The 25,987-nt window shown below is 43.4% G+C and overlaps 1 protein-coding gene across 3 annotated transcripts in view; it reads left to right on the top strand.

The window, feature by feature from the left end:
• Window positions 1-334: 334 nt before the first annotated feature.
• The window catches only part of LOC127584431 (prosaposin-like), a 31,147-nt gene continuing 5,494 nt past the window's right edge, over window positions 335-25,987 (top strand). The window contains exons 1-8 of one of the 3 annotated variants that reach the window (XM_052041238.1): window positions 335-503; window positions 6,997-7,130; window positions 10,249-10,323; window positions 11,438-11,563; window positions 12,843-12,998; window positions 17,724-17,813; window positions 19,321-19,504; window positions 24,532-24,680. In XM_052041238.1, the coding sequence (XP_051897198.1) occupies window positions 461-503; window positions 6,997-7,130; window positions 10,249-10,323; window positions 11,438-11,563; window positions 12,843-12,998; window positions 17,724-17,813; window positions 19,321-19,504; window positions 24,532-24,680 (957 nt within the window). In that variant the 5' untranslated portion in view covers window positions 335-460. Of the gene's footprint in view, window positions 504-604; window positions 735-6,996; window positions 7,131-10,248; window positions 10,324-11,437; window positions 11,564-12,839; window positions 12,999-17,723; window positions 17,814-19,320; window positions 19,505-24,531; window positions 24,681-25,987 lie in introns of those variants that run through there. The other 2 variants (XM_052041237.1, XM_052041235.1) reach the window with 2 other exon arrangements.

Here is a 25,987-nt window from a genome sequence, read left to right as displayed (position 1 = left end):
TAAAGATCTGAGGGGCAACCTTTTCACACAGAGGGTGGTGGGGATATGGAACAAGCTGCCAGAGGAAGTGGTAGAGGCGGGTACAATTACAATATTTAAAAGACATTCGGATAGGAACATGGATAGGAAAGGTTTAGAGGGCCAGACATAGGGAATGGGACTAGTTCAGATAAATATCTTGGTCAGCATGCATGGGTTGGGCCGAAGGTCCTGTTTCGTTGCTACAACGTTGCAAGTTTACTTCTTAAGGAGGAGCTCAGCAATGAAGACGTAATTATAGTGCAAAGATTGAAAATGAGTGACAGGAATGAGATGACATAACATAACGTGCCGGCTGCGGGAAGAGGCGCGTCCTGATCCCCATTGGTCCAGTCTTTGTGCTGCTGTTCATAGCAGAGAGCGAGAGCGGCCGCGGAGCTGGTGTCGGGGCAGTCGCTGCGCTTTGTTCACTGAAGTGGCGATGGCTGCTCTCCTCCTCCTCGCTGCCCTGTGTCTCTCGCCAGGTAGGGCGCCGGTTGTTAGCTCTGCTTTACCTTAACTGGGTCAGTCTCAGTTGGCAACAAGGCACGGATGGAAATGGTTTATTATTTTTATTCTTTGCTGGGGCGGGCTCTGGGTGATGCGGCGCCGCTGCGTCAACGTTGCCGGGATCGAGCGGCTCCCTCTCCCCCCGGTGGGACGGTGCGGCGTCCCGGCCCCTGTCCCGTCCCATTCCCCAGTTCCACCTACACCAGGTGAGTAACTGCGCACTCAGACTGCGGCCTAAGGAGGTTGTAGCATTCTCTAATATCACCCGCCTGTCTGCTGATTTTAATCTTCTGCTGAAGGTACTCTGTTTTCTCTTCTTCTCCCAGCCCCACCCCACCGTACCCCACCCCACCCCACCGTACCCCACCGTCTGCTGCAAATTCAACTTCAAATTTATCCAAATTCAAAGCCAATCCCTGAATCCGGGGCTGGTTTCTTCCCTCCCGGTAACCGCCCTGGGATTCAGTCTGTTGTCATAATCACCAGGGTGCAATTAAATTCCTTGTAACCCTCACAGAATAAACAGTAATAATAAATACAGCAAGGAGTGCAGTCCACTGATTCAACCAAGTCCCTGGCACCCTGTATTGGAGGTTTCTGAGTCCTCCTGTAAGCCAGGTGGCTCCCAGTCTTCCATTGAAACACCTTCCTGGGGTTCCCTGCGGTTTTAGTTACAGGACTGGCTGAAGAACGTTCTCTTTACTGTACAAGGTACAATGGGGGAAGGCAAAGCTTGTCATTGCCTAGGCCTTTACTATTTAGAATGGTTTGTGCTGTATAATCTTTGTTAAAATTTAATCTGCAGTTACTTTGCAAATTCACTGCAGCACGTTGATTTCCTGGTTCCTTCAAGCACTCCGTGTTCCGTGAACTCTCATTTCTCTGCTAAAATACTTCTTTGAATCTGTTGTGTGTACGCTGTACTGTAGGCAGTGTCAAACATCAAGGTCTTCTAGATTTTTTTTCATAATTGCCTTTGACGTAGGAGGAGGCTGTTCAGCCCATCGAGTGTATGCCAGCTCTCAGAGCAATCTGATCAGCTCCATTCCCTCACTTATTTCCCTGTAAACATTTCTCGCTCTCACAAGCCCATCAACTCCACCCAGTTCTCCCACCCACCAACACTGGGGGGCAATTTACAGCAGCCATTTAACCTGCCGATCAGCATGTTTTTGGGATGTGGGAGGGAACTGGAGCACCTGGGGAAAGTCCCACAGTCGCAAGAAGGTGTAAACTCCATACAAACAGTACTGGAGGTTAGGAGTGAGGCTGGGCTGCTGGAGCTGTGGGGTATCAGCTCTACGTGCTGAACCATTGCGTCTTGGTCCGTAGAAATTGGAACTTTAACCACCTAACTGAAGCTCATGGTCATCTGATCAGTGCCTTCTGCCTGGCCTGACCTTCGGTACCAAGAACTAGAACTTCAGCCTTCACATCTCAATAATGAAAGGTGCTCTCCCTCAAGAATCAGCATCATGCATTTAGTGCTGCATTAAAGCTGCTAATCGAATTAACTATCTGACCTTGTTGGAGTCTGGTGGTCTGAAAACAAATAGCAGAATTTGCGTTTACTTCTGCTGTGTTTAACTTATTGATTGGAAGGATGTAATGGTTTGCGGAGAGTTTATATGTAATTTAGAAAGATGTGCATTTTATTCTTGCAGTTTTAAAATCTGGTTGTGAAGAGAAAGGTCAGGGTGTGTCTAGATCACATCCTGGTGCACTCACACGATGCAATGATAATGGAATTAATCAATGGAGCCCTACTTAAGTTGTGATACTGCAGATCCTGCAATACCAGACTGTACTGTGATCTGGATCTTCCGATCTCACATTTTGGAAGGTCATAGTACTCACTCCCAGGATTTCTGGCTTCCCTTTCCAATGACTTTTGTAACTTACCACAAATTAATAGAAGCTAGTTATTATTCTTCCCTATTTTAAACTGTCTTGTCCACAACACAGGAAATTGGGACTAGCTGTATGGGTACTGTGGTTGGCATGGACTGGTTGGGCTGAAGGGCCTATATCCGTGCTGTATTACTCTATGACAACTTGGGTGGAATTTTTTGAAATTGGTCTTGTGATCTGGGTAGAGCCTTAGTTACTGAGTAACAGTAGCATCAGTTGCCAACAGACCCATGCACAGGGTAAAGGAAACCTCAGTAGTAACGAACCTTGTGAACCGTAGATCCAAATCTTCTGCTGTACTTGTCGTGTTGTGCTTCAGTTTACTTGTACGTTATCTCCTATGTTATGTTCTGGAAGGGAGCTATTGAATGGGTTGTAAGATGTAGTCAGTGTTTTACTTACCTTGGGTTTAAGATGCCACCATTCCACCACAAAGGAAACAACATGAGATTATGTCTTCTCTTTTCCCCTTCACTTTCACAAGTACAGGACACAAGGTGAGGAGAAACATGAAGGAACAGTTTGTGCTGCGTTCCTGAGTCCCAAATTCCTGAGGCTGTTCATGTATTACTATGGCCCTGAACTATGCAGAGAAAAAAGACAAGTTTCAGTCATGTGAAGACACAAGACTGCAGATGCTGGAATCTGGAGCAACCCACAAAACGCTGGAGGAACTCAGCAGGTCAGGCAGCAGTTATAAAGGGAAATGGACAGTCGACGTTTCAGGTCGAGATGATGCTGCCTGAGCTGCAGCGTTTTGTGAGTTGTTTCAGTCGTGTCTGATACAGCCATTGCTCCTTCCAGCGTGGCTGCACATCAGTCTACTGCTTGCTTGGATGACATTGGTTCCAGCTTTGACAGCCGACCAGTTGGAGAATGCAGCTGGAGCACAGTCAAGAAAGCAGTTAGGTGCCCATGGTCACTGCATCCACAACACCGGAAAAGCTGGAAGTGTGTTGTGGCTTACTTAAGAAGCATGCTGATTATACCATGTAGTGCGGTTGTCAGTGAGAAGTAAGTTCTAGTGGTGAGAAGAACTGGTTAGGAAGCTACTAATGGAAATTAGCCCAGAGTGGTTGAGGTACGATAGCAAACAAAGCAAAGGAATGGTAATGGTGAGATAAATAGTAGGATATTCAGAAGGTAGGATATTAAGAAGTATGTCCACAGCTCACTGAAGGTAGCAGGAAAAAGAGATACAGTAGATAGGAAGGCATCCTGCCCAAGACAAAATGCAAGAGATATTGCTAGAACTGTTTAAAACTTCGGTTTAGCCACAATTTGTTCAGGGAGGAGGAATTTTTGCAGGTGCTGCCAGGTCAGGAGAATTGTAGCTTGGAAGAGAGACTGGCCAGCTTTGGGTTTCTTCAGAAGAAGGATGTGAGGGGAAATTTGATGAAGGTGTACAAAACCATGAGAAGCCTACATGGGGGAATAGGAATCGCCAGTTTCCCTCACTAGAGGGGTCAGCAACTAGGGAGATTAATTTTACATTAATTAGGAGAAGGATTAGGGAGTAGATGAGAAAAATTTATTTTACTTGGTGAGTGGTGGAGAACTGGAACTTGTTCCCTGAAATTATGGGAAACCAGAAACCCTCACACCATTTAAAGATTATCTAGATGAGCACTTGAGATTATGGGCCAAGAGCTTGGAATTGGAATTAACCTGTTGTGGATTTTTTTTTAACCAGAATGGTTATGATGTTCTGCATGGCATACTTCAGTGCCATAAATCTCACTACACACTCTCCAGTGAAATCACATCCTTCCTGACCAAGACTGTACGCAGTGCCTGCACTGTGGCCTAACTAATGCTTTGTTTGGTTCTAGCATGACACGACCTGTTCTTGTATTCATTACCTCAGCCAGTAAAGATAAGTACATTGTCTGCCTCAACCACTGTTGGATTAGGATCCAGATCATTGTTTTTATTGTGTTTTTCCTTGTAATTTTAGCTTTCTTCATGCTTGCTTGTATGTATGAGGGTAACTAACAAAAAGGAACTCTATCTGAGCAAAGAGTTGGATTTCAAATGAGGAAATTGAAAACAATTAAACGCTAGGTCTCGTTGTTCTCCTGCCCTTTTACTTTCATGCTGCTATATTTGTTCAGGGAGGGTGACCTAACTTTGGAAACCACTATTACAATGCTTATCGGCCCTCTTCCAACCACACTACACACACTATCTAGAAGCTTTGCTGTTGTGAAATCTATTCTGCATTAAGTTCCAAGCACTCTGCACGTTGTGGATGAACATAGTGACAAGTGCTTGTTGACACACTCCTTGTATCTCGGACAAGTCCAAAGTTTCCTCTAGTAAAACTAGCATCACATTAAGTGAGGCACATTCACTGCAATAAGTGTAAAGTTTCTAATCAGCTGCTGCACAATGTGTTGGGAGCCTGAAAGAGAACTGCATTTATATACTGCCTTTCACTTCCTGTTTCTCACACCCCTGTGATGTGGGAATATGTGACAGCCAAGGTCCCACATGTAGCAGTGGGAGAGTTAACCAACTGGACTGTTTTCCCTGGAGCGAAGGAGACTGAGGGGTAACAATTTATAAAGTTATAAGGGACATAAAAAGGATAGATGGTCACTGCCTTTTTCCCAGGGTAGGGGAGTCTAAAACTAGAGGATGTAGATTTAAGGTGAGAGGGGAAAATTTAAAGGGGACCTGAGGGGCAAGTTTTTCAGATAGAGGGTGGTGGGTGCATGGAACAGGCTCCCAGAGGAAGTGGTAGAGGTGGGTACAGTTACAATGTTTGAAAGATATTTGGGCAGGTACATGGATGGCAAAGGTTTAGAGGGACATGGGCCAAATGCAGCAGGCAAATGGGATCGACATAGATAGGCATCTTGGTCAGCACGGATGAGTTGGGCTGAAGGGCCTGTTTCTATGCTGTATAACTCAATGACTTTGTGATCAGGGCTATCGGCCAGATGTTAGGACTGAGGATAAACTCCCTGATTCCAGACTTTCCTGGCACACTCTTCTTAACCAGGCATGTGTATTGGAGGTGACAACACAACATTGTACCTCTGGTATTCCAGTGTGGACTGTGGCCCCAGGATTGCTAGATTGGTAAAACAATGGGAAACTACTGCAGGAGAGTGGGCAAGCTTGTAAATTCTGAGGGCCAATGGACATTTCCTGCTGCCACAGTTCTAACGGGATACCAAGGAAACTTTTAGGACTTTCGATTATAAGTCAGCAGAATATGGAGAAGAGACACTGGCCAGAAAAGTTCCTCTTCATAAGGTCTCCTTCACTATCCATTGCATTATGGTAGCTGGACGAATATCAACAAAGCCATTACTGTAATGGACATCACTTTGCCATAATTCTCCTCTGTACTATCACACATCCTCTATGTATATTGGTCTACTGTTTTATCCTTGACAGACAGCTGCCATTAATTTTTTTTTTACCAAGCTTTAAGGTAAAATGAGGAGGCATGGATTCTATCTTCATTCTGTGCTGAAGAAGAAGCCAGATTTTACTTAAACCAGAAAATCCTGTAAGCATTAAGTGCTGCATCTGTGAAGGGGGAAGGGTGAGTTAACATTTCGGGTCCATCGCCAAATGGGAGCAGGAATATAACAACGGGCCTCTGTGTTCAGAGTGCAGGGTGGGGAGGGAATCGATGAGGCTTCCTGCCATCCAGTGACCCCTGCTGGAGACCAGATGTCAGGTAAGAGGATTGGAGGGGTAACATAAGTAGGCTATTTACACCAGAGCAACACACAAAAAGCTGGAGCAACTCAGCAGGTCAGGCAGCATCAATGGAGGGAAATGGACAGCCAACATTTTGGGTCAAGACCCTTCATCAGTCCTGATGCTGCCTGACCCACTGAGTTCCTCCAACTTTTTGTGTGTTGCTCCAGATTTCCAGCATCTGCAGTCTCTTGTGTCTCCATTAGGCTATTTACTCCCTCAAGTTTGTCCTGCCATGACTGACCTGTGACCCAACTTCATAAATCAAGTCAAACTAATTAAGGTAACATGAATTTCAGATTCTAACATTAATAGTTTAACTTGGATCAACTGACAGTTGCAAAAGAGAGCCCCATACTTCTGAAATCCTTTGCATCTGAAGTGATTCCACCAAGTCCTGGCTTCAGGTTTTGGACTGGTGCAGATCCCAAGTACCATAACCAATGAAATACTTTCTCTGATCTACCTGAACAGTTCCCTTTAATATCCTGAAAGCTTCAGTCAAAACCCTTAATTCTTCAATCCTAATTTGAAGAATCTCCCTTTGTAGTTTAACCCTTGGAATCTTGCTGTCATTCTGATAAATTACTAAGAGGCCAATATATTCTTCCTAAGGTCTGCGTCCAGGTTAGCTGGCCCATACAGATCAAGAAGTATATTGAGACTCTCCCAAAAAGGGTGTCAGGAGACGTATCAGAAGGTAGCAGAATGTCAGTGAAACTGCATTAGAGCATGAAATGGCCTCTTTGGCACAGGGAGGAAGTTGAAGGGTCAAGTAAAGAGCGTCACTCTGATGCTTTGGGTGAGGCAATGAGTCTGTTTTATTGTATCACACAGTTCTGGCCAGTTCTGAGCTGAAGGATGTGCCATGTACTCGAGGCCCAGGGTATTGGTGTCAGGACCTGAAGACGGCTCTACAATGTGGAGCAGTACAGCACTGTTTTCAAACCAAATGGAGTGAGCCCAAAGAGGTGAGTGTAAAGGGTATCGTGACTGCCTACCATGGGTGCAAAAGGACATTCTTCCACGTTCCATACCAGAGGAAGACTATCTGTGATGTCAGTAACTGTTACATGATAGCTGGTGTCTTGTAATGTACTCTACCTTCAAACTTTCATTAATTCCTGCTTGGGTTAGTGAGATTAGTACTCCGGTAATTGGTTTGGGTAATTAGTCTCATGGGAGTTGGCCTTTTTTTAAATCTACCCTTCATAAATTTGAGCTCATCCAGAACTCTGGAGTCTAGATGAAGGGTCTTGACCTGAGACGTTGACTGTCCATTTCTTTCCGTAGATACTGCCTGACCCACTGAGTTCCTCCAGTTGTTCATGTGTTGCTCCAGATTCCAACATTTGCAACCTCTTGTGTCTCCCTCATCCAGAGCTCTGCTGCCTTTTGTTTGCAAGGCCCTAAAATGTGCCCTGTAACAAAAGCCTGACTGCTCTCCAATCTTTCTTCAGCCTTCAAAAAAATCCAAACAGGAATCTTTTAATTTGCATTGTCCCTGTTTCCATCTACAAAATATTTTGCGATCAGTGAAGTATTTTTGAAATATAATTTCTGTCAGCAGCAATCTGTGTCCCAGGAAGTCTTTGCATCTCCCTCTCTTTAAAGGTTCAATGGGTACAAATATTTTTAGACCTTGGAGAAGCTGATGGGTTGTTTACTGCTTAGTTCCTGTGGGAAACTCAGTTTTACCAAAGTAAATGCCTTTCTTGCAGTTGCTATATTTTTTTAATATGGTTCCCAATTTTTTGCATCCATCCCTCCCCCCCCCCCCCCACATCAGATTAGTCTTATTTCTGGCTTTGTTTCTTTTCTTCCTCCACTCTACACTTAATAGTTTTTAAATTCAGTGTTTAAGTTTTATAATGGGCCCCTGAATTTATTGTGTGGGGATTGGAAGGAATGTCTGTGCCTCAAGATTCAGCCCCTGTTGACTGAGTTAAACACGATATGTATTGGTGCCAGTGCATTGAACTATGCCTCTTAAATTCATTCATTCCAGATGTTTACTACAAAGTGAATTTCTATGGTATGCTGCAGAGATGTAGCTAGCAGAGTCATTGCCTCGCGCTTCAGTAACCTGTGTTTAATCCTGACTTCCGGCGCTATCTATGTGTAGTTTGCATGCTTTCCCTGTGGCTCCATGGGTTTTCTCCCACATCCCAAAGATGTGTGGGTTAATTGGCCACTGTAAATTGGCCCAAGTGTTTAGGTGAATCTAGGGGGAGTTGATGTTGATGAGAATGTAGGATGAATAATAAATGGAATTAATGTTGGATTGGTGTAATTGGGTGGTTGATAGTCAGTGTGGACTTGATAGATCAAAGGGCTTGTTTCCATGCTGTGACTCGACAATGTAATGACGTGTTTAATGCTGAATATGATTGCAGAGATGGTCCCTCTGGAGTCTCTCGGTACTGAATATCCGATAAGAATTGGCACATTGAATACCTCCTTGTACCAACACTTAATGAGCATCTGATATTTAAAGTACCAACTCAAAGGCCCCAGTCCAGATTTCTCAAATGATGTGCCTCACTGTCTGATTGCCTTCTGGTGTTCAGAGTCTCACACGTACTTGAAGGATAGCTGCCTGGGTGAAGCAGTGGAGAGCGCTGAGGAGCCTTGTGGAATTTTGGCCCACAGAACTCAACATCATAAGGAAGTGGGGAGGACTCAACTTGAATCAAGAAGTTGAAATATTGATCAAGTAATAGTTGTGAAAGTAGAAGAACTTCTGTTAACACAAAGTGACCTTAAGTATTACATATCTGCACTAGGAAATTTACTGTTTGAGCAACTATCTGCGGTCTAAGCCTCCTGTTTTTGTCCAGAACAGATATAATGAAGCTGGCATGGGAACATATGTAAAACCGGCTCTCTGGCTTTTCACTTCCCTTTTGTGGTTCAGGTTTGAATATTACCCCCTGATCTCTCTGTGTCAGTAGATTTGACATTGGCTGTCTTATTTTGGGTAGCCATCACCCACGTTGCACAATGATCCAGATTCGAGTTGGCCCCTCTGACCTCTTGCCCAGCTCGTAAGCAGGTTAACTCTTCCTAAATTGTCGCACTTATCTATGTTCTTTGTCCTCCCCTCCCCTGAAGATGCTGACTTCCTGCTTGGACAATAGCGTAGCCGAACGGTGTTTTGAATGGCCCCAGGTTTTGTTCCAATCAGTCTGTCAGTTGGCAGCAATACCAGCAGGTGGGCCATCGTCACTGACCTCTGCATCCAAGGGTTGGGAAAAATCCAGTCATTATCCACAACCCTCAGGGAAAACTGCAACAGAATCATTCCATCAGTGGTTGTGCACATTTGCTGCCAGCTTCTCCCATGGAAGCCATTGCTCCTCAACCCTTACCCATTGGTTGTAAAATAATTCGGGGAACCAACCTGCTATTGCACGGCATACAAGTGTGTTTGAAAATTTTTTTTAAAAAAACACACCGATGCTGGCAATCTGAAATAAAAATGAGAAATTATATAGAAACACTTAACAGGTCAAGTGGCATCTGTGGAGAGAAAAAGAGTTAGTGTTTAAAGTCTGAGATCCTCTCTCAGAAGAGAGAGAACCTGTTAGTTTTCAGTAGGAGAAAAGGTGGGAGAGAGATGGGCAGAGCAAAGGGAATACCCCTGGTAGGGTGAGACCAAATGAATTAATGTAGCAGAGGAGTTAGGATTAGATTGTGTGCCTTCTGTGTGACATGTTAATAGCAAGGATGTTGGCTGGCTGGACTATACTAATAAGGATAGACAAACTGAGCCATAATGTCAGACAGAAAGATGAGCTACCTAAAGCTGGGGAATTGATAGTGAATTGCAAATACCTAGGTGGCGGTGAAATTGGTACTAGGCTCTGTTGTAATGCTGCCATAGTCAGAGAGCCTGTCCACATTCGCTGCCTCCTATGTAAGGAAGCCTTTTTGAGCAAGGGACCCAGTGCTCACCCTAGAGAGTAAGTGGAAATAATTTAACCTTTTATTTTTCAAACAAAAATGTCTCGCTTTGTAAAGCTGCAACCCAAACAGGCTGATATTCCACAAGGTGCCAAGGTTCATGCTTTCTTTTCTTTCTTTTAGGCAGCTGACCTTTGTGAAATGTGCAAGAACTTTGTCGGGGAGATTGCCACTATGGTGAAGGACAAGGCTGTGCAGGTACCGCACCCTTAAATGACACCATTGCAGTTCACTTGGGTCAGAATCTGGCTGAGCACAGAATGCAGGAGACAGCCAGGATTTTGGGTGGATTCATTTGCCGACGGCTGTCATTTAAAATGTCCAGCCAACTCCAAGAGTTGCCAGCAAATCTTTCAAAGGGGTGACAGTAGGCTGGCAATCTGAACTAATGCTGGTGCTCAATGAGTGTAACTTTGCTGCCTTTTATGCTCACTTTCCATCTCATTCTGTGTTAGAACATGTGTTCAAAGGAACTCTTGGTCCACAAAAGCCCCTCCTGCACCATTGTGCCCTGCCACAGCAGTACACACATACATGTGAAGGTATAGAGGACTAGTATCTATCTGGGTATCTTCTTCTCCTTCATGGGGAATAAGGGTAATGGAAAAAAATTCTGAACGATTGCCAGGACACCAGCTAGCAACCAAGTAGTTAATGTTCAGGGTTGGCCAAACCCTCTGAAAACAAATGTCCCCACACTAACTTTTGTCCCCTAACCTGGCTCTTTGGTAGGGCACCAGTCATCTAATGTAACCTTTCTTGGAAAAAATGGATTCTTGTGAGATGATTTTTAACTCCTGTTCATTTTCCTTGAGAGAGGAAGAGATGATGTCTCTTTGAAGTGATGTCAGTGAAAGTCATCAGTCCAGTAGATGCAGTGCTCTGTTAATTGAACCAAGCAGGCCCACAGTATTCCAGAGTACTGTTACCTACTGACCAAGCAGTAAACCAATAAGTGATGGACAGGATTCTTTCTATTCTGCTCTATTATAGACCTACAAGCCAGAACAGGCAGGAAAAACTTGGCTATAAGTTTATAAGCAATATGTCATTGGTTTTGACAGATTAAGATGCACCTGTACTTGCCCCTAGACTCCTCTCTGACAGTCTGTGTCCTGGAACTTCTGGACTTTTAAGTGTGGGCTGATGTTATAGAGAGATGAGCAGAGAATTCTGCTCTTGCAGGTTGACCTAGAAACGCTTGGATTTGAGATTTGGGTCAGTTGGACAACAGTTTGCTACCGTGTTTCTCATTTTGCTTTGCTTGTGTGTCCTGTGCTTGCTGGTCACCCAGTTCCTATCTATTTTTCAGGATGCTGTGAAAGGTGCTTTACACAAAGGCTGTTCACTGATCCCAGTAAAATCATTTAAAGACCAGTGTAACGAGTATGTTGATGCTTATCTTCCCCTAGCATTTCAATTCATCGAGAATGAACTGGTAAGTAACTGTCTATGGATGATCCAATGCCACTAGTGGGGTTGTGACCTGGCACCCAACCCTACTTCTGCTTCCTTGGAGAGAAAAGGACAGTTGATATTTTGGGTCGAGACCCTTCATCTGTCCATTTCTCTCCATAGATGCTGTCTGACCTGCTGAGTTCCTCCAGCATTTTGTGTGTGGCTCCAGATTTCAGAATTTGCAGTCTCTTGTATCTCTATTTCTGCTTTTGTCTAGCATTTCGTAGAATTACAGATACCCAACACTTTCACATCAGGTTTTACTGTTGCCATAAAAAGGTTGAAAATGGAACTTGAAACTGTTTTAGTTTTACTGAAGCGTGTGTATGGAACTGAACACTTCATCAAATTTTAGCAACACCAAAACTGCTGCAGTTTTAGAGTAGGGTTCTTCTGTTCCAGATGCAGCTACCTAAGTTTAAAAATACTACTTTCTGTTTTAAGTAATAGATATCTTGTGCTTGCAATTCAATATTGTTGACTCCTGGACAGTGTTCCTTGCTCCATTGCTAATGTTCAACACCAAAACAAAATGGGCATCTGTTCCTCAATTTGCTGCCAAAAAGCTTCAAATGTTATTATCTCACTTCCAATTTTAATTGAGACACAAGAGACGGCAGATGCTGGAACCTGGAGCAACAAACAAACTGCTGGAGGAAATCTGGGTCGAGCAGCATCTGTGGGGGGAGGGGGGAGGAATTGTCGACACTTCTGTAACCCTGTGTCAGGTCCTGATGTCGAAACGTCGACAATTCGTTCCAGCAGATTGTTTGTTGATTCAATTTTAATTGTCCTGTATAATTGGTTTGGATGGGACTTGCCAACTACAATTAAAAATACCTATATATTTTTAAAAAAGTGAAGGAAGAATATTTTTAAAGTGTTTTTTTCCATTTCTTGTGATGCAAGAAAGGCATCATAATTGTACACAATTCCCAGGCCACTCGAAATCCATGCAAGCTTTCGAGAAGGACTAAAATCGAAGATTACTTAGGAAGAAAAATTCTGCCAGTCCTACCTGTATCCCTGCTGACTATTTTGAAATCTACACCTTACAGAACCCAAACTGACAATTCAGCCAAGATGAAGGGTCTCAACCTGAAATGTTGACTATCCCTGTCCACAGGTGCTGCCTGACCTGCTGAGTTCCTCCAGCAGCTTGTTTTTTTTTTAAAACTATTCAGCCCAGCGGGTCAGCTAGAGATTGTGAGAAGTTTCTGGCCTGGTTTGCTCCATGTTTATCTTTTGGTTCCTAGCAGAAACCGAAGGTGGTGTGCTCTGCTCTGAGACTGTGCAAGTCTCTGCAGCAATTCCCCAAGCAGGAAGTGCTCTCCAACGCCATCCCTGAGGATGAACCAAACCTGGCCAACCACCCTCTGTCTCGACTTTATCCTGCAAGCCAGATACCTCAGCAGGTAAGATCAATCCATAGGCTTCATACTTAGACCTTCAGCATTGACTGGGGGCAGAGGTGCAGAGTGGGAGAGGGACTAATATTTCTGATTGAGGCAGAAATGTTTTGAGTTCCAGCTCTGCTCCCAAGATTTGAGCAAGTAATCTAGGCTGCTGCTTCAGTGTGGCACTAGCAAATTACACCCATGAAGAGGCCAAGAACAATGATCACAGAGTGCATGTATGTTGTCACTCATTCTATAAGATTTCTTATTAGTCACATGTACATCGAAACACACAGTAAAATGCATCTTTGCGTAAGAGTGTTCTGGAGGCAGCCTGCAAGTGTCTCCATGCTCCTGATGCCAACATAGCATGCCCACAACTTCCTAACCCGTACATCTTTGGAATGTGGGAGGAAACCGGAGCACCCGGAGAAAACCCACACAGTCACGGGGAGAATGTACAAACTCCTTACAGACAGCGGCCCGAATTGAACCTGGGTTGCTGGCATTGTAATAGTGTTACGCTAACCACAACACTACTGTGCCTGCCCTTAGTGTTGCAATGTGTACCAAAATGGCTGATTTAGACTGATCTGGGCTCAAATGTTCATTTTGTCACGAACCTGCAACAAAAGAAACACACTGAGCATGATTCAGTGTTTAAAAACTATTTTATTAATTACTACTTATGATGATACGTAAAATAAAAGTAAAAATGTTAGTATGTTAGAATTCAAAAATGTTAAACCTTGAACGTTAACCCCAAAACTAAACTCGTCGTGTGTGTGTGTGGCAAAGTCCAAAACTCCCAGTTCAGGAATGGTTCTTAAAGTTCAGTTCCGCAAGCCATAAGGTGAAACATGAGCAAGGGCTTCTTCAACAACCACCGTTGTCTGAAGATAAGACGTAGATGTAGAAAACATAGGGAGAGTACATACGAAATCCAAATGTTCCACAATGGAACCCAAACGACACTCCAGTGTTTACTCGGTAGTGACTTCTTCACCCCGAAAAGCATCCGAATCGTGGTCGTCCACACAAATACCTGTGTCCCTCTACAGGTCAGCAACAAAGTGAACTCCACCGGATTACTTCCAACTTCCATACATGGATTTCTGTGGCAAACACAGTTATTGTTTCTCATCCATCGATAGAGAAAACTAGCAGGCTGCTCGCGCTCTCTCTCTCTCTCTCTCTTCTTCAACAACGTCATTACGTCCTTTATCTTCTATTGACGTAAGCATGCCCCACACACACATACACACACACTCTCTATCTTAAACGGACTTTCACTGAGTCTGTAACACTTTTACATGGGTGTAGGGATTTTGCAGGGTCAGTGGTTTGTGATTTTCAAGATTCTCTTTTTCCCTTTGCTTGCTCCATTCTAGCTTCCTCATGTGAGCAAGCACTGCTGTTTCTGCAGCTTCCCAAAAAGGTCAATCCAATGCTTATTGTTTCCAGTAGGATGGGTCAGTATTGAAACTCTTCAGGGATGTTTGAAGAGAGTCTTTGAGTCTCTTTTTCTGTCCACCACCTAGTTGTTCCTGAGGTATATCTGAGGATGCAATGATTACCCATTTTCTCTCCTACTCTTGAGTAGGTTACCCATGTGGAACATAGAACTGTACAGCACAGGAACAGGCCCTATGGCCCAAGACATTGTGTTGAATTAATTAAACTAGTATTTAAATGCCTAACTAAACTAATCCCTTCTGCCTACACAATGTCCATACCCTCCATTCCCTGCACATTCATGTGCTTATCTAAGAGCCTCTGAAATGCCTCTATTGTATTTGCCTCCCCTGGCAGCACACTCCAGGCACCCACCACTCTTGTGTATTTTTAAAACAAAAACTTGCCCCACACATCTCCTTTGAATTTACCTCCACTTACCTTAAATGCATGCCCTCTAGCATTAGACATTTCAACCCTGGGAAAAAGACACCATCTATCCGTGCCTCTCAATCTTATAAACTTCTGTTAGTTCTCCCCTCAGCCTCTGTTGCTCCAGGAAAAAACAACAACCCATGTTTGTCCAACCTCCTTATAGCACATGCCCTCTAAGCCAGGCAACATCCTGGTAAACCTTTTCTGCACCCTCTCCAAAGCCTCTGCATCCTTCCTATCATGAGACAATCAGAATTGAATGTAATACTCTAGACGTGGCCTAAGTAAAATTTTACAAAGCTGCAATGTAACTTTTGAACTCAGTGCCTCGACTCATAAAGGCAAGCATGCCGTGTGCCACCTTTACTGCCGTGTGCCACCTTTACCACCGTATTAACCTGTGAAGCCACTTTCAGGGAGCTATGGACTTGGACCCCAAGATCCCTCTGTACATTAACAGTTAAGGGTCTTGTCATTAACAGCGTACTATCTATGTATACTGTCACAGTATAATAACTGCTGTTTGTGACGATCCTTCACAATGATTGTTAGCTGTCTCTTTTAATTAAGAGCATTGCAATTTAGCTTGGACCTTGCCATATGTACATTTTTTTAATTGTACAGGACACTGCCATGTAGAGATCTGCCTGATCTGTATCAATAAAAATTGAACCTTCCAATTTGCATTCGCTACTTTCACGAACTTGCTAGTTTATGTTTATCATTGTCTGATTGTGGGATCTCGTCTTTGCTGGCAAGTTCAAAAGTAGTTGCTCCTCCATTAACCTCTTCGTTGAGTTAGATGTCAGTTAGGAACCAACCACATTGCTGGGGTATTGACCACAATTTCCTTCCCCAACAGATGTTAGTGAAATAGGTGGGCTTTTGCAATAACCTGGTTACAGTTACTGATGCTAGAATTCGGATTTAATAGAATTTTAATACCTCACCTGTTGTTGTGGTGGTAATCTAACTCTGCCTTGGATCTTTGATTTGGATCTCATCTGTGCTCCCTTGTCTCCCATGACTAGAGGAGCTGAGCTGTGTATAACTTAGCAAAGGTGTAATAAATAGTATTTCTTTGTTCCTTGTCCAAATATAATTTTTGATCATTTTACTGGAATTCCTCATTATTCATACAAGACCACAACAAAATGGGAGGCCCTTGGCCCCTCAAGCTTGCCCCACTGTTCAATGTGATCATGATGCAGGGTCTCAACCCGAAATGTCGACCATCCCTCTGCCTCCACAGATGCTGCCTGACCTGCTGAGTTCCTCCAGCAGTTTGGGCCAAGGATTTAAAAAAAAAACAATGGTAATGGTGAAACATGTTAGGTTCTGATGTTGCATGTTGTTCTGGAATACCTGGTTGGCTGCTTTTTTTTTCAGCTGCTAAATCTATTCTGAATCCACCTGTTTTGGTACAAATTGAGGTTGCCCTCAATGCGAAGATGAGATTGAACCCACAAACTTGCTTTGGTTGTGATTCTCCCAACATATTTGGTCAATGCCAAGGAGGTGTTGGTAGAATCACAACCAAAGCAAGTTTGTTTGCTACAGCAAACTTGAATTACAATGACAATGCCACAGGTTCTTCCTTCAGTTTACCAGCCCAGTTTGTCAGCTTTCTGCATGGGGGTCTGTCAGTGGCTGCCTGTGATGGACCTTGCAGCTCCTAAGCCCCTATTGCATCTTCCAAGTGCTGTTTAAAATTAGGGTGGTAGGTTTGGCAGATGTTAGTTGACGGATGCTTTGTAAAAGGCTCGTTTGTTGAGGTCTTCAAGAGATCCCTTCCCTGAAAACTGCAGCAATGTTACTTCAGAACCATGCAACAGATGCCTGCAGCAGCAGCACATGCTTTAAAGAAATGTGAGGTCAGGCCTATCCTTTCAGTCCGGAGTGAAATGCCCTTCAACTGTGATGTCCCCAAGTTATGGAAGTCTGAATAATCTGTCATTCCCTTGAGTTGAATCCAATCCCAAATGATTGAATTAAGCATTCATGGTAAGTGAAATGAGATGTGGCAGGGCAGATGTAATCCCATTGGGAATGCATATTTGCACAAAATACCTGTTTTATTACAACTGATGATTATAGTTGGGGCCTTTCAAAAGATCACACAAGATCACAAGACAAAGGAGAGCTAAACTAAAACTATTCCTATCTAGCCCCAATTTCCAGCCTTATCCCCATATCCCTTGATACCTTGACTAATTAGATAGCCATCTATCTCCTCCTTAAACGCCCCCAATGATTGGGCCTCCACAGCTATACGTGGCAAAGAATTCCATAATTTCACTACCCTCTGGCTAAAGAAATTTTTCCTCATTTCTGTTCTAAACTGGTACCCTCTAATTCTAAGATTGTGCCCTCTAGTCCTGGACTCGCCCACCAAGGGAAACAGCTTAACCACATCTACTCTGTCCAGTCCTTTCAACATTCTAAATGTTTCTATGAGGTCCCCTCTCATTCTACTGTACTCCAGTGAGTACAGTCCAAGAGCCAACAAACATTCATCATAAGTAAGCCCTTTCATTCCAGGAATCATCCTCTTAAATCTCCTCTGAACCCTCTCCAACATCAGTACATCCTTCCTAAGATATGGGGTCCAAAACTGCATACAGTTTCGGTTGGGGGGGAAGGAATGCAGTACTGATAATGGTGAAGGTCGTCTTCTGAATTTGAGATTGAGATGCATTGTTGGAACACAAAGTGCCTTAACATGTATCAGACTTGTACTCCATCTGATTTAGGAACACTTGGTTCTTGAAGCATAAAATCTATTCTCTGCATCTTTGAGTATAAAGGTTTAAGGTACCTAATAATCACAAAGACATTTTATCTATTTAACAGGAGGGATTTTCCAAAGATATGCCCCAGTGTGAGTTGTGTCTATTTATAGTGAAAGAGCTGGTGAGTCTGCTTCCAGAAGAGAAAACTGAGGTGAGTTGCTCTTTCCGGATAAAAGATCAAAAAAAGGACAATTCTGGAAATCTGCAAAACTCGAACATATACTGACTGACGAATTGTGCTGTATCTGGAAACAAGTTAATGCCTCTAAAGCATTAAGCTGGGACTTTTGTTCTATGTATGTGTCGCGTGCTCGCTCTCACTCTCACTCTCACTCTCGCTCTCATGTGCTCTCTGTGTCGATGAGACTTATTCTGCTGGAGGTCCATCAGCAGGGATCTGTACTGGGACCTCTGCTGTTTGTGATCTATATAAATGACCTGAATGAAAATGTATATGAGTGGTTAGTAAGTTCACAGACGATACAAAGATTGGTGAATAGTGTAGAAGATTGCCAAAGGATACAGTGGGATATAGCTCAACTGCAGACATGGGCGAGGAAATGGCAGATGGAGTTTAATCTGGCCAAGTGTGAGATGTTGCACTTTGGGAGACCAAATGTAAAGGGTCAGTACAATATTAATGGCAAGACCCTTAATGGTGTTGATGCACAGAGGGATCTTGGGGTCCAAACCTATAACTCCTTGAGAGTGGCTGTACAGGTTGATAGGGTGGTAAAGAAAGCATGTGGCATGCTTGCCTTTATTAGTTGAGGCATTGAGTTTGAGTCAGGACGTTGCATTGCAGTTTTATAAAGCTTTAGTTAGGCTGCATCTGGAGTATTGCATTCAGTTCTGGTTGCCCCATTATAGGAAAGATGTGGAAGCTTTGGAGAGGGTGCAGAAGAGACTTACCAGGATGCTGCCTGGATTAGAGGGTATGAGCTATAGGGAGAGGTTGGACAAACTTGGGTTTATTTCTCTGGAGAGGTGGATGCTGACAGGAGAACAGAGGTTTATAAAGAATATGAGAGGCGTAGATAGACAGCTGGTACCTTTTTCCCCAGGGTCGAAATATCTAATACTAGAGGGCATGCATTTAAGATTGGGTAAGTTCAAAGGAGATGTGCGGGGCAAGTTTTGGGTGCATGGAAAGCACTGCCTGGGGTGGTGATGGAGGCAAACATAAGTGTTCAAGAGACGTGTGAATGTGCAGAGAATGGAGGGTATGGACATTATGTAGGCAGAGGGGATTGGTTTAGTTAGGTGCTTAATCACTAGTTTAATTAGCTCGGCACGACATCGTGGGCTGAAGGACCTGTTCCTGTGCTCTACTGTTCTCTGTGTGCGTGCCCCCCACCCCCAATGATGCTGAATCTATAATGGGCCAATGTCCTTCCTCTTTCTGAGCATCCTGTCTCCCTGTTCAATCAGCACTGCCTGCCTTCTGCTGTAGTACCTGTTTGGTGATAAGCTGGCAGGCATCTCAACTTCTTGATTTTACTGTTTTGTTAAATAAAAATATCAAGTTTCAGAGGGTGGGTTCGTTGTCTCCCTGATTTACAGTATGTAAAAGCGAGGAACCGAAACCCAGTGGTAGGATGGTAGAGGTTTCCACATTTGCTTAAAGTGGTAACAAAATAACTCTTCCCTATTTACAGAGTGCCATTGTCCATATGCTTGATGAGATCTGCTCCCGCCTGCCCGAAAGTTATTCTGATGAGTGCCAAGCTTTTGTACAGAAGTATGGAAGAAAAGTCATCGAAATGCTTTTTGAAGAAATTGCACCCCACACTGTGTGTCTGACTCTCCACCTCTGCTATACCAAGGATGCAGAGAGCTCAGGTATTGTCCACACCACCAGTAATCTATAACTCAAAACAGGAGTGTTATTTTTAAAAGTACACCACTTTTAGAATTGAAAACAGATTATGGTGGTTCAATGCTTATCAGCCATCTTGTTACTTCTTCCATTTCTCCTGTTTCCCACCCTAGCTCCATTTGGTTCATGGGGCATCTTTTATAGCATTATGGAAGTACCTCTGCAAAACACCTACTCTTCATTTGGTATCAAAAGCAGCACATTGTCAATCTGCCAAAGGAAAAAATAAAAGCTGCATTCAGTTTTATCTCAATGTGGTCTGACAATAGAGGAGGAGTATTGCATTGAGATCAGATGCACAAATCCTTACTGATATTAACCTGCTGATGTAGCAAGCTGTGATCTGTACAAATGGGGCTTTCTTTTTTTTAAAAAAAAGGCCCACCCTTAAGGAGTTGATGGTTGAGATCATTTTCAGGTGTGGATTTAATCTACCATTTCCTCATTTATTTTCAGACCATTTCTCTAGATCCCTCTCCCTTGCAATGTATTTGATTGTCTTTGGAATGTCTCTTCAGCAATCTCTCCTGTGACATTGCAGAACTTTATTTAAATAGTCCACATCATCCTATTTATCTGGATTCCTGCACAGACATTGTGCAGGTAAAGTTCAGTTAGCACACTATCTTTTATTTAAGGATATGATTTTTCAGATGCCCAATCAGGGTGCTGTGTACCTTGAACAGAGCAGAAGTCATCAATTTGGCTGGTAAGGGAACTGTGAAATAAAGACTCAGTGTAGATATAATCCATCTGTGGATAACTAAAGAAGGTAAAAGCAGATGTGAGAAATCTGAAATAACCAGCAGAAAATGCTGGAAACACTCCACATGTCAGGAAGCATCAGTGTAGAGAGAGATGAGAACTCATATTTTTATCCAATCCTTTCACACCTCCATTCCACCTCAGGGTGGCTGAAGGACCCTTTGCTTCTTCCTCAAACAGAAGCCAGTCCGTTTTCACCACCCCGATTTCACACCGAGCAACTTCTCCTTTAACTCCATTCACTTCCTCTAAATCACTGGTGCAACGCATCATTCCTCATTTCAGTCTGACTTTGGCAACTGCTGTCTCACACCCACAACCACCTTCTGGTACATCAAGGACTGTGCTAATGCTGCTTTCTGCTCTTGCCATCATTGTGTTTTATCACCTTTAGCTGTCAACCTCCATCTGATATTGGCTTTGCTTTGTCCATCTTTGACTCTTCTGCTTCTGTCTCCAATCAAAGTGATTGGTTAGTGCCTGGTGTCCACAGCTGTTTTGACTGCACTTCCTGTGAGGTTGATTCCATTCAAGTTTATTGCTGTCACAAGCATACATACACAGGGTATAAATGCCATGAAAATTAGCTTTTTGCAACAGCAGCACAATACATTCCATCCTTGTTTCTCTGTTATATCTGTTCTGATGACATCCGTTCCACTCCAGTGCTCTACAAGATTTCTTCATTTTGTTCCTTGATTCGACAGGACTTTCAACCACATTTGTTCCATTTGCTGCCCTGCTGCTCTGACCTGGTCCCATCCACACCTCCATCCCAGCAGTCTCCACATTCAGAAGATCATCCTCTGTAATTTTTGACATGTCCAATGTGATGCCACCACACCTTCCCCTTTCACGATTCCAAAGCGACCCTTTTCTCTGCAATGCCCTGATCCAACATGATTACTACCTCATTTTTTCTTTTGCACTATTTTTGTAGTTTATAGTAATTTTATGTCTTTGCACTGTACTGCTGCTGCAAAACAACACATTTCATGTCATATAAGTCAGTGATAACAAATCTGATTCTCCCAACACCAACTCTTCTTGCAGTAGCTTCCCACACAACACCTACCCATCCTGCTGTCCAGGGACATAACCAATCCTTTGAGCTGAAACTGCACTTTGCTTGTACGTTTTACCTTTTTGTTGTAAAAGATTTGCTGTTGACAATGTGATCTCCACTAGAGTAGGTGACCCCTATGCCAAGGACTCCCCTCTGGGGTGCTGGCTATGGGTAGTTCAGGTATCCGAAATGGCAAATGTAGCATTACTAGGAAAACAGGGTGAGAAAACTGGGAAGTGTAGTCCAGTTAGCTGTAACCATACAATTATAGAATGGTTACAGCACAGGAGGAGGTCATTTGGCCCATCTTGTCCTTTCTGGCTCTCTTACCAGAGCAACTCCTTTGTTTCACCTACCCAGCCAAAGTGAGTATTTAATATCTTTATCCCTCCGCATCCATGTGCAAAGTCCCACTTCTTTTCCCCTTAATAGGTCCCACCCTCAAAATGCTCTGTAGGCATGTCCTATTTATATGCCTTTAGAATTCTTCTGGATTCCCATTTGTTTGCAGCTAACCTTTTCCTGCACACTCTTTGCCCCTCGGTTTTTATTTCCATTCCAACTATTTGGTAATCAGTCTGGTTCTCGTTGGTGTTTACAACCTGACATTTCTCATAAGCAGCTTTTATTGGTAATAATTTCCTGTCTCTTTCATCCAAGGAGCTCAGAGTCTGTTTGTTCTTATTTGTCCCTCACGTGACTGTACCTCATCAAAACCTGAACCACCTCTTAAAGGCAGCCCACTGTTCTGCTAGTTTTGCCCCTCAATGTTTGGTTCCAGTTACCTGGGAACCAGTTCAAACTCTCAATCTATTGAAATTGACCTTTCTCTAATTAACAATTTTTACTTTGCTCCTTTTCTACAGTTAACTGTACTCTCAATGTTATCTTCACTGTCTCCTAGGTGTTCCCCAAGTGAAACTTGCCCCACCTCATTCCTCAAATCCAGCAATTCCTCCTGCCTCACTGGACCAGAAACATACAGGTCTAGAAAATTATCCTGAACACATTTTAGACACACTTTACCCTCTCTACACTTAACACTATTAATATTCTAGTTTATAATGTAGGCTTTAATTATCCCAATGTAATCACCATATAGCTTTCACATTTCTCTGTAGTTGCTGTATATCTCTTCTACTCATACAGCCATAGAAATATACAGCATGGAAACAGGCCCTTCAACCCACAGTCTGTGTCGACCATCAACCACCCATTTGCACTAATCCTAATTAATCCCTTTTTTATTCTTACTATGTTCTCACCAATTCTCCCCAGATTCTACCACTCGCCTATATGCTAGGGGCAATTCACAGCAGCCAATTAACCTGACAACCTGCACAGCTTTGGGATGTGGGAGGAAACCCACACAGTCACAGGGAGAATGTGCAAACTCCACACAGACAGCACCAGAGTTCTGGGTTGAACCTGGGTCTCTGGTGTGGTGAAGCAGCTGCTCTACCAGCTGTGTCATTGTGCCACCCACAAAGCTCACTCATTGCTGACCTTTGTCTACTGTTGCTTAGCTCTAGCCAAACTGATTCTGCCTTTGCCCTGTCCCCCTAGCTCTATCACTGAATTATTCCCTTTAATTAACACTGCTCCCTTTCCCTCCCTCCCGAACACTTTGCATTCAGGAATGTTTAATACCCAGTCCTGCCCCTATTTGAGCAGGTTGTAGGGAAAGTACTGGAATTATAACACAGGAAATGAGAGCAGAGCACTTAATTGGGCAAAGTCAGGGTGGGTTACATGAAAGGAACATAGTGTTTAACACGCTTATTAGAGATGTTTAAAGCTGTAATTAACAGAATGGATAAGGGGAACCAGTGAGTGTAGTGTATTTGGATACGCTGCACAAGAAAGTGGAGGCAAGTCTGAGATTGGGTGAGCTGACATCTTATTGAATGGTGGGCCAGACTCTAAGGTCTTACTGGTTAACTCCTCCTTTTGTGTTCTGGTCAACATTGCCTTGAGATGACCTGTAGCCACCGTGTTCAAGGAGCTGAAAAACTATCTCGTCAGTTCTCCTTAGGAAATGGCTGAGTCTACTGGCACAGCAGTTCATGGCCACGGTAAAGCAGAACCAGCAGCTCACTTTGTGCTCCTTACTGCTACAAATAAAGAGAAATATCCAGTCTACATCAGACCAGAAAATTAACCATATTAATTGGATAAGTACAGAAGCTGCAGGAGCAGGTCAAAGACTAGGTATGCTGTAACATATACCTAACCTCCTGACTCCCTGAAGCACTTCTGTAAGGCAGGAGTTTGATGGAGTTCTTGCCACTTGCTTAGTTCCAACATTCAGCTTGGGCTCCTGCATCGAGTGGTGCTGAACATGAGCTGAAGATCAACAGATTTAGATACTGAGGGATAAATTGTTGAGATGGAAACCATGAAGGGATTGAATGCTGAGGTAGGTCTGGACTGAATGTCTCCTCCTCCTACTTCAGCTATAGACTGTTCAAGAGGAACTGTAAATGGATTTAATTGTTGGATATTCCTGGAGAGAGTTGGGATAAAGAGCAAGGGATGGTGGAATTTGTGTGTGAGAAAGGATGGGCATTTTTGACCTAATGGCTTCCTTGTGTTCCCAAAATTCTGTTTTAAGACACTACCATTGAGTATAGAATGCATTGTCTCCCTTTGGCAGAGTGAGTGGGAGTAGGCACAAGAACATTTCTCTTTTAATGTCAGTTTCCAAATCAGGCAAGATCTCCACTGGCAGATGATCAGTTTTCACAGAAAACTGATCAGAAACTGAAACAGGAGTCAGCCATCTAGCTCTGGTATTCATTGGAGATCTTGGCTGATCTCCCTCAGCACCATTTTCCAGCACTAACCCCCTATCCCTTAATTCCCTTTAACACCCAGAACCTATCAATATCTGTTCTGAATGAACTTAGTGACTGAGCTTCTACAACTTTCTGGGATAGAGAATTCCAAAGGTTCACTACCCTCTAACTTTAATTTTCTCCTAACTTTGTCTCCCCAAGTGTACAGCAGCACAGTAGGATCATTGGTGCCAGTTGTATTTTTGTGGTTGGATTTCTCCATTGTTGCAGTTACACATTTTAAAAAGATCGATGGTGTGCTAGGAAAAGCTGCTGATAAAAATCTATACCCTGTCTGATATGAATTTCTCCCACAATCTAGAGCAATTTTATGAACTGCTGAGTGGAGTATCCTGTACTACATGTGAGAACACTGTGCGTCATCTCAGACTGGCTCAGAAGAATGGCACAGATGTGGATGCACTGCTGGTGAAAGGCTGCAGCTCCTTGTCTGGAACCCAACGTTTTTTGGTGAGAAGGGGGATGTGACAGGGTCTTTGTGGGCTTTAGCAGTGATTTATCTTGTTTCAGAACTTCACTGAAATAATTGTTGCGTGAAATAGTGTCCAGCAAACATCAAAAGTACCTCCAGATTCTACCCTTCCAAACCTTTGCAGGAAGAGAACATTTTAGCATGAGACTGGTAATACTAGGTGTGGTGGATGCAGGTGTGACACTGATGTTAGGAGTGAATCAGGGAGTCTGTTAGCACATTGAAATGTCTAGTTAGATTTTCCAAAAGTGTATTAGTTCAACCAGAGGTTCTGAATGGAAGATCCATCCCAGCTTCTCTGAGATCCCCACATGCCAGTCTCCAGACAGTTCAGTTTACATCGTGTGATATCGAGAAACAGCTGACAGCTCTGAATATAGCAAAGGCGATGAAACCAGACAATGTCCCACTGTAGTACTGAAGGCCTGCGCTCCAGAACTAGCTGCATCTCTCGCCCACCACTTGTACATCTAACTACTAACATGGAAAATTACCCAGGTAAGTCCTCTGAACAAAAAGGCAAGAAAAATCCAATCTAATTGCTGGCCAATCAGTCACTCCCAGTCCTCTAAATTGATGGAAGGTGATGTCAACAGCATTTACTCACCAATAATCTGCTCACCAATGTCCAGATTGGGTTTAACAAGGACTGCATAGCCCAAGACCTCTCAACCTTGTCCAGTGAACTGAATTCCAAACCATCTTCCATCACAAGGTCAGAAGTAGAAGATTGCACAATGTTTAATTCCATGTGGAACTACCAAATCTATGAAGCAATCCATACCTGCATGCATTAATGATGATGCAAAATATTCCCTTTCTCCATCAGTATGCACTACCTACAGATTGCACAGTAGTTACTCACCCTAGCTACTCTGACAGCGCCTCCCAAACCTGCAACCTCCACCAACCTAGGAGGACAAAGGCAGTGGGTGCCTGAGAACACAACCTGCTAAATCATTAACCCTCTTGACTTGGAAATATATTGCCAGTCCTTCATTGTCAGTGTCTTGGAACTCCCTACCCAACTGCACTGTGGGAGTACTGTCATCAGAAGAATGACAGCACTTCAAGAAGAGATAGGCAGTAAATATTGGCCTTGCCATAATTACAAAAATATGTGCAATAGGGTGAAGTTAATGCAATAATGGAGAAGAAAGTCACAGTTGGCAGGAAGTTTCTAAAGTGCACATAGGCAATGTACCAAAGAGGACACAGTGGCAGGTGCACCCCCTTGTTGCAACTGAATTTTTTAAAAAAGTGGAAGTGAAGAAAGGAAATGAAA

The sequence above is a fragment of the Pristis pectinata genome, chromosome 29 (assembly GCF_009764475.1).
Source record: "Pristis pectinata isolate sPriPec2 chromosome 29, sPriPec2.1.pri, whole genome shotgun sequence".
NCBI classification, from domain to species: Eukaryota; Metazoa; Chordata; class Chondrichthyes; order Rhinopristiformes; family Pristidae; genus Pristis; species Pristis pectinata.
This window is presented reverse-complemented; position numbering and strand designations above follow the sequence as displayed.